Source organism: Benincasa hispida, chromosome 12, assembly GCF_027475165.1.
Source record: "Benincasa hispida cultivar pf3 chromosome 12, pf3_genome.v1.1, whole genome shotgun sequence".
Taxonomy (NCBI): domain Eukaryota; kingdom Viridiplantae; phylum Streptophyta; class Magnoliopsida; order Cucurbitales; family Cucurbitaceae; genus Benincasa; species Benincasa hispida.
Genome location: NC_143489.1, coordinates 45485761 through 45494728, shown reverse-complemented (window position 1 = coordinate 45494728; position 8968 = coordinate 45485761). Strand labels below are relative to the sequence as shown.

The 8968-nt window shown below is 38.8% G+C and overlaps 1 protein-coding gene across 1 annotated transcript; it reads right to left on the bottom strand.

Moving 5' to 3' along the window:
- Positions 1-7414: 7414 nt before the first annotated feature.
- On the bottom strand, positions 7415-8757 carry LOC150032019 (uncharacterized). The gene is made up of 3 exons (XM_090308353.1): positions 8685-8757; positions 7801-8003; positions 7415-7663 (listed from the first exon to the last, which is right to left on the bottom strand). The coding sequence occupies exons 1-3, from the start codon at positions 8755-8757 to the stop codon at positions 7415-7417; spliced, it is 525 nt and encodes a 174-aa protein (XP_090164479.1).
- Positions 8758-8968: the final 211 nt, after the last annotated feature.

The window sequence follows — 8968 nt, the reverse complement described above, 5'->3', positions numbered from 1 at the left end:
GTGTGGCTTTTAACGACTTGTCAACTAAATTAAGAATCGACCATTATCAACTTTACGTCCCATCATGATTTATTATGTTGTCACCTTGATGCGAGGTCTTTATGCGATCACCTTTTTAAGAAACTTCTCACGATCACATGACTTGCAGTCGCAACTTTAAACGCGCTGTCGTATTGTACCGTTGGATTGCAATTTCATGTGTGCCATCCCATTGTGCCTTTGAATCGCAATTTCATATGCGCCATCGCATTGTACCTACACAAAATAGGTAAATTAACTGCTTTTATGTGCTGAGCACTCGTGATTGCAATTCCTTTTAGTTTGGCGCTTTCAGACATGATATTGCCTATTTTACCATCGCATTTTCTCATTGTTTTACTTATTTGAGCTGTAATAACTTATTTCTACCAGTTATCAATATTTGTTTATAGAGAGGATAGACAAAAATGGGATTCCAAATCAGATGAAGGGAGTTCTTTTTATACTCCACAAATAGTCGAGCTTACCATGTTTATAATAAACGAACTCATACTATAATGGAATTTATTAATGTTCAGATCGATGATGATATAGGCTCTTTGATAGTTCTAAAAAAATTTAGTTTTTTATCCCTAACTCTATCCATTTTATACAATTTTTATGCATAAATTGTTCATTTTATAAGTAAATTCATCCCGGAAGGGCAAAAAAGTAATTTAGGAGAAACATGAGTTAAATTGGAGTTAAAATAACCTTGGAGTCAACTAATTTGAAAAAGACACAAGAAATTACGAAAATGCTATGCAACAGTATCACAACCCCACCCCAACATTGTGTGTGCAATGCTTAAAGGTAGTAGGCGATGAAACAGGGTAGCATCGAGATACTATCCTCAGTGTTGCCATGCTATGAGTTTTGATAGAAAAGTATTGAAATCTAGCGTGCCTTAAATTTGTACAAGAGTTGCAACGCTATTTCAACCTTACTCCAACGTTTGAGGTCTTGAATCAACAAGAGAGTTGCAACGCTCTCCCCAGCGTTGCAATGTTATATCCTAAGTATAAAATAAAATTTTTGTTGGGGTTGATGCCCTAAATCTCGTGGGTTCTATAGTTTGTAATTGTATTGTATAAACAGTTTATGTATTTAATAAAATCTTTGGTATTTTATTTGACATTTAGTAGCATTAACCTACAAAACCAATAAACAAACATTTAAGGTTATTTTTTATAGCTTAAACATATATGTGGAGACATATAGATGGATCGTGTTTAAGTGGTAACCTAAACAGTCTGTTGTAGATGGTTGAAGTTGCGGACTCTATCACTACAAGAAAAGTTAGTTTTAGTGGCACACAAAAAGCGTTACTGAAAGTCCAAAAATGCCAATAAAGGTATTAGCAATGCATAGAAGTGTGTTACTATAAATGTCATTGTTGACGCGTAGCTAAAGGTTTTAGTGGTGCGTTTAGCACGTGCTACTAAAAGTAACCTTTTATTTACGCATAGATGCCACTAAATATTAACTTTTAGCAACATGTTATTTATCACTATTGGTCTTATACAATGACGTAGCATTTTGTGACTGAAAGTTATGTTTTAGAAACATATAATACTGTTGCTAAATGTTGATCAATGGCTATTGCAAGTATCTTTTGCAACATATTTAAGCATCGGTGAAATTAATAATTTGGGCCACTATAAATTTTTGGATTCTTTTTTTTAATAGAAGTTACTGACGTTATAGAAAACATCGGTAAAAGTATTTTATTAATTAAAAATAATACACAATTTTTAATATATAAACCTATTATAAAATTTAAAATATAATAATTTTTTGAGCAAATCATAAATCAACTAATCAATTTATATTTAAACCAAAAGTTATAATTGGAGATAAATATTGTGACACCCCCTCTCGGTTTACTCTCTAAAGTCGAAAGAAGATATGACGACAGTAGTTAACGACTTACTTGGCAGCACTTACTACCTAACTTAAGTGAGCCTTCTTAAAACCTTAACATTAAAAACAACTTGACAATAACAAAACCATGAAGTTAACCAGTGTAAGACTTAGTTACAGTTCCAAAAACAAACATATGTCCAACTAAATAAAATTATAAGAATAAACATGGGTCCCAAAAGAAAACAAGTTTCATAAGTCCCTGACTCCTCCCAAAATATGTGTACATCAAGACAAGCTAAACCTAAGCTTCATCGATATCTAAACTTTGGATGGCAAGTTGTAGTGGATTCAACCGCGAGGGAACTGACTGCTACCCAGAAAACATTTGAAAACTGTGAGCTGGTTGCCCAGTGAGTGACTCATAGAAATGCATTTCTTCTCAAGCCTTTCATATGCTTTAATGTAAATAAATAACATGCTGGAAAATAATCTCAAGAAACTTGCATAGTATCATACATTAATCATAGCACTATAATCAATCAAACTATCAAACCTTAGTTGAGAACGAGTGTGAAACCCAGATTTCCATTTTTCCTACTTAAGCAGGTGGAAGTTAAATTCTATGTTGAAATGAAGGAAATTTCTAGGTGTTGAATAAGATTTTCAAGTAGTTTTGAGTTAAGCTTTAATTGATGAAAAATTTGCTAAGTGTTAGACTAGCCATTGTTATGCATTGGCCATAAGATCTTGGAGAGATTACTTGGGCAAAGGAAGAAGAAAAAGTGTGAATTTGGAAGCTTGACTTTTGCGGACTTGGAAGATTGGCTAAGTATAAACCTATATGATGGATGTGTTGGATGCGTTGGATGCGTTGGATACATTGAATGATGGATGTGTTGGATGCGTTGGATGATGGATGCGTTGGATGCGATGGATGCGTTGGAAGGGTGGTATGCGTCCATAGGGTTGAAGGAAGAAAGTTGAAAGTGATGCGTTGGAAGGTTGGGGTGGCACGAGGGTTGACGGTGCAAAGGGCTTGCGGACGCAAGGGTGCGAGGCTAGGCATGTGTTGGAGGGTGCCATGCGGCCGTGCCATGCGTTGGTGCCAAGTGCCTATGCCAAGCACCCATGCGTCGATGCCATGCGAGCCATGCGGTGATGCCGAGCGACCATCCTATGCGTCAATGCCTTGCGGCCGAGTGTCCTATGCATCGATGCAGTCGAGTGTCCTATGTGTCAATGCCAAGCACCCATGCGAATCGAGCTATGCGTCGAGGATGAACGACCATCCTATGCGTCGATGCCGTTCGACTGTGCTAGGCATTGGAAGTTGACGATGGCATGCACGATGGATACGTTGGATGCAGCAACTCTATTAAGGCATAGGCCAGGCGATGGACTAGGTTGGACACATGGTGGTTGGCTCTTGCGATGGTTAAGGCTTGCGATGACTGAGCAAGTTGGGTTGCGATGATGCCATGTTGAAAACCAAAGGGAACCAAGGGTTTGCTATGCGTTGATTGCATATTATGCATTGATGACCCACTATGCGTTGATGATTACACTATACGTTTATTATAGACTATGCGTTGATGGCTAACTATGCGCTGATGGCATACTATGCGTTGAACATCCAAGGGTTTGTGGATGCATATGAAGGATGAGCTCATATGGAGGACGACATCCGAACATATGGCTTGTTAGGAGGAATTCTTAAACCTTAAGCAAATTAGGTGGATGCATAAGAAGGCATGTAAAAGATGAGGGCTATGCATTGGTGAAAGAAGAAGAAGATACTTTGGCTTGCGTTAATGTAAGAATGCGTTGATGGTGTGAGGAAAAGACATTTGGACATGTGGCCAAGTAGAAGGTGTCGGCATGCGTTGAGGGTGTGAGGAAAAGACATTTGGACATGTGGCCAAGTAGAAGGTGTCGGCCGTGTAGCAATCTTTAACGCCTATAAATAGGGCCAAGGACTTCAGATGAGAACTCAAATTCTCTTCAAATAACATAAAGAAGAGTGTGGGAGAAGACTATGCATTGATGGAAGAACGCATGCATTGGTAGCAAGACCATGCGTTGGTCAAGAAGTTCCAAGACGGGAAATGCTTTCGGGCAGAAAAGACAGGAAGTAGCATCAAATTGGAACGAGGAGTTCTCCCAGAATACTCGTGCGTTTGGAGTGATTCTAAAGCCATATGAAAGCTAGGAGAGTCTAGTTTTTAGGGTAGGGATTTTGGAGAAGAAGATTCAAGGGATCAGATTGGAAATTGAGAAAAATATAGAAGGGTCAGGCTGTCAGGTAAGCTTGGGCTAGTATTGAAGATTTGGAGATTCCGGCCAAAGCACGAAAAGTTTGGAGCTAAGATTTTATGGTAAGCTTCCGGAGAAATTTAGAACATGTTTGTAGAAGAAAGTATCTTAAAATAAGGTCTGGAAATCTAAGCTGATATTGGAATCTGGAATTTAGGGTTCAAAAGGGAACCAAGAAAACCTAAGGAACTTCGGAAAGGAAAGTTCCAAACCAACCAAGGTGAGTGGTTATTGTGTGTTGTATTGTTGATGTAATTTCTATATATAGATAAATGTATATTGGGGATAATGTTAAATTGGCATGATCAGGAATATATGTTCATCTTGTTACTATGTTTGTTAAGATATTATTTGTATTTTTGTTTTGGAAACTGAAATTGTACCCGGGATATATAGTTAGCATGCTTGAAAAAGTACTTGGCGGGAAAATATAGTCAGCTTCAGTCGGCGGAAAATGATAGTTGGTGACGACCGGCGGGAAATATAGTCAAGTTACCTAAGCATAGCTAGCGGGAAAACAGTCAATGTGCACATTGGGGGATAATAGGGTACAGGGAAAGTTTCCACAGGAATTGTTGTTGTCTTAGTATATGGGTGAAAGTACTGAGGAAAATGTAGGATCATGCCAGGGATAACCAATGGTAAAGCTGGGGATGTTTATTATGTGATAACCAGCGGTCAAGCTGGGGTTGATTGTTTTAACCAGAGGTCGAGCTGGGGATTGTCCAGCGGTTTGGCTAGAAAACAATATTGAACTTGTGGTAATGTTCTTGTTGACTATGCATTGCTTTCCAAAAGTATATTTCTATTAACAAAGTTATTTTTTTATCTAAAGGCACCATTCATTGCGCTTTATATCTCATGTTTTCCATGTTTTATGTCCCCCCCCCCCCAACCCCAGGTAGCGAAAGGTGAGGAGTTCCAGGGTGCTACTTAGGTCAAGGTCTGCCACGTGCCACAATTACACTTCCGGAAGGTTTTACAGTTGTTGTTGTAAACTTGTAATTAAGTCTTGGAGTTGTATAAATGTTACATTGTTGTAATAAAATTGGCCTACTTAATCAATTGATTGTCAAATTTGTACATTGGTATCAGAGTTATTTCCACAAGAGTTTTTAGGCAATAAGTGTAAAAAAAAAAAGGTTGATAACTGCTACGGTCACTTTCTCAGGCTCAGAGGGTAATCTGGGAGGGGGTGTGACAACGAGCATTCATAGCTCAAGCTCCCAACATCCATTCATGGCCATAAGACTCATACATCGGTCCCATTATAAAGACCGTAGCCAGGAGACCCATACTTCAGCCTCTCATAAAGAACTACCTACTTGCACATGGAGTATACTAAGTACCGTCAACACCTTAGGTACTTCCTTGGATACCTTCTATACCTTCGATACTCGGTTACAAACGTAACATTCACAGGAAATTCGAGCATCATAAGCTGAGGCTTAGCACTTACTTAACTTTCGCCATAAGAGCATTATTACCATTCAAGATGCCTGCCTCACAATTATAAACATGTAGTTGCAATACTCTTTCATACATTCTGAACATACACTAGGATTAGTAAAACTCATTTGAATAACTTAAAACGTCGTGCTTAGGAAATGCCATGAACTCTTTAAAATAAAAGTATAAACTTTAGTTGCTTGGAAAATCCATGAACGTTAGCATGAAATTCATTTGAAACACATGTCCCTTTTTGTGAACATATTTGGAAACATTTAGTCACTCACAGATCTTTGGGCTTGGTTCTTCCTAAGCTTTGCAGGCCTCCCCAATACACATAAAAGAATAAGAGTTTAATTGCAACTTTGGCCTCCCTTTTGAGACTACTCTTTTAGATAAGCTCATACTTAGGAAGGGGTTGCTAATCGTCCAACATTTTCCTGATTCAATTTCTAACATAAATAACTTGAAAACTAGAACTCATTTTATGAAGGTTCCTTTTCCAAACATGTTCAAAATTTTGTTAACAATGTTACCTCAAAGTTTTAGCATGAAACTCTTTGTGGTTTAACCTGAGCTTTCAAATCTTTCCTGAAAGCCCTAACCACAACTCTCTGCTTCAACAAGATTCTAGGTTTAAGTACCAAAACATGTAACTCGAACCCTAGACCGTTTATTGCCAATGTTTCTTCTACAAACTTACTTGAAAGGGTGTTGCAACAATACCTTAAAGTTTCGGCTTGAAAATTTAAGTGGTTCGGTCTAGATCTATGTTTCTTCGTTGAGAGCTCAGAAACGCCTAAAAAATGAACCTTTGACTATTCCTTCCTTTTTCAGCTCTCTTTTTGGCAAGAACTCCCTTCTAAAGGCTCGACTTCAGGAACTAGACTCATAGAGCTTTCCAATGGTACCAAGTTTGTTTGGTTTGCTCGAGCAAATTGTCTAAAATGAGCCCTTAAACGTCTCTTCCCTTTTTATACTATCATCCAACCATTTGCATAAAATCTCCTTAAGCCACCTCACCCACTAGTCGAGATTAAGGGCTAAGATTAAGCCATATGTCCAGGTAACTAAAAGAGAAGTTTAAAATTGAGGGTTTCAAGCAACTCGATCCTCGCTTGGAAACTCGATGGAAAATTCCATGACTCTCTATTAAATACTTGATGGGAAGGACTCGATACTCGATGGGAAACTCCATTGGGAGCTCGCTCGATACATGCTTCTTACTCGATCGCTCGTACTCGACATGTGACCCTTCCCCACTTATTCTCGATGCTTGACCCCTTCTTCTATCACTTATACTCGACACTCGATAGCATTTACTCAATGCTCGACCCTTCCTCGATCACTTATACTCGACGCTTGACAACATTTACTCAATGCTCGACCCTTCCTCGATCACTTATACTCGATGCTTGACAGCATTTACTCGATGCTTACCTTGCATTCACTCGATGCTCACACACCCTTCAGCATGATCAACACTTAGCCAGAAATTCTCTTTATAAGGCCAAATTAATAAGTAAGCGAAAGTTAAGTTTCCACACTTAAACATTTTCCTTCTTCAAACTTTATCCATTTCCTCAAAATGCACAAATCCAATTTAACTTAAATATTTAACCCAACACTTTACTTAACTTAAACAATAAACACAACTAAAAAAGGGGAAAGTAAGGTGCGAGTTTTACAACCAACCACCCTTAAAAGAACTTTTGTCCTCGAAATTTACCTGTAAAAATCAGTGGAAAAGTTTAGGATACTTCTTTACTTACTCCTCGCACTCCCACGTTGCTTCTTCAACTCCATGGTCGTTCCACAATACCTTCACTAAAAGTATAGTTTTGTTCCTTACCACTTGTTCTTTCCTGTCTAAGATCTGAACTAGCTCTTCGTCATACGACATATTTTCCTTGAGCTGAATCGGTTGTTCTACCAGTACGTGTGTAGAATCAGGTATATACTTCCTCAGCATCGATACATGGAACACGTTGTGAATACGTGTTAGCTTCGGAGGTAACTGTCACTATACACTACCGGGCCAACTCGTTCTATAATCTCGTAAGGTCCGATGAAGCAGGGACTCAATTTCCCTTTTCTTCCAAACCTAAGTACTCCTTTCCATAGGGATAACCTATGGAATACTATGTCTCCAACCTGAAATTCTAGATCTCTCCTTGGTTTATCAACGTAACTCTTCTGCCTATCTCGACTTGTTTTCAAGTTTTGCCTGATATGCTTCACAGTATTAGCCATTTGTTGCACTAATTCTGGACCCAAAAGTTTCCGTTCTCTAACTTCATTCCAATATACTGGGGTTCTACATGGTCTTCCATACAATGCTTCGTACGGGGCCATGCCTGTGCACGAGTGATAAATATTGTTATACGCAAACTCAATCAATGGTAGTTGTGCAACCCTACTTCCTTTTAAACTGCAGAACACATGTTCTCAGCATGTCTTCCAGTGTCTGTATGGTCCACTTTGACTGACCATCTGTCTGTGGATGAAAATTCATACTAAAATGTAGCTTGGTAGCCAAGGTCTTTTGCAAACTAGGCTAGAACTTCAACGAAAACCTTAGATCTCGATCTGACACTATCGATACCAGAGCTTTGAAATGGCTAACTATCTTGTCCACGTACATTTTATATAACCGGGTCAAGGTAAAGGTAACTCTTACGGGTAAAAAATTGGACATCTTGGTTAGCCTATCAACTATTACCCAAAATCTGTCATACCCCGAGGATGTACTAGGAAATCAAACAAGAAATCCATTGTTATTTGGTCCCACTTCCACTATAGTACTAGGAGTGGGTTGAGTAATCCTGTGGATCTCTATCTCTCGGGTTTAACCTATTGACAAATTAGACATCGGTCTACAAATTCAACTATTTCTTTCTTCATTTCAAGCCACCAATATGATCTTCTCAAGGTCCTGTACATTTTTGTGCTTTCTAGATGCATGGCATAAGCCAAACTGTGTGCCTCTTCTAGTATGGCCTACTTAAGCTGCAACACATTCGACACGCACAATTTACCTTCCTTCAATAAGACACCATCTGCCCTTACTTGGATGTCAGTTCTCCGTTCCTTACTTGCCTCCTCTACCATCTTCTGGAGGTTAAGATTCTTCAACTATTCACGTACAATTTCATCCGTGGGTCGTACCGGGAATGAGGCTAACAATCCACATGTTTGTTCCACTGCTAAAGTCGCTCCCGAATTCTTGAATTCTTGGATCAATATCCCTCTTATTGAACAAACAATAGCTTTTGACCTAGTCGACTTCCTGCTTAAGGCATCACCCACTACATTGGCCTTA

Excerpts from the sequence above, each read along its gene's own strand:
- LOC150032019 (XM_090308353.1), bottom strand. The coding sequence starts at position 8,757 with ATGGTAGAGGAGGCAAGTAAGGAACGGAGAACTGACATCCAAGTAAGG. Across the intron at positions 8,004-8,684 it reads TGGTGTCTTATTGAAGGAAG|GCATGGCCCCGTACGAAGCA; the intron begins GTAAATTGTGCG and ends ACTCGTGCACAG. Across the intron at positions 7,664-7,800 it reads GGAGAGATCTAGAATTTCAG|TTACCTCCGAAGCTAACACG; the intron begins GTTGGAGACATA and ends GTATAGTGACAG.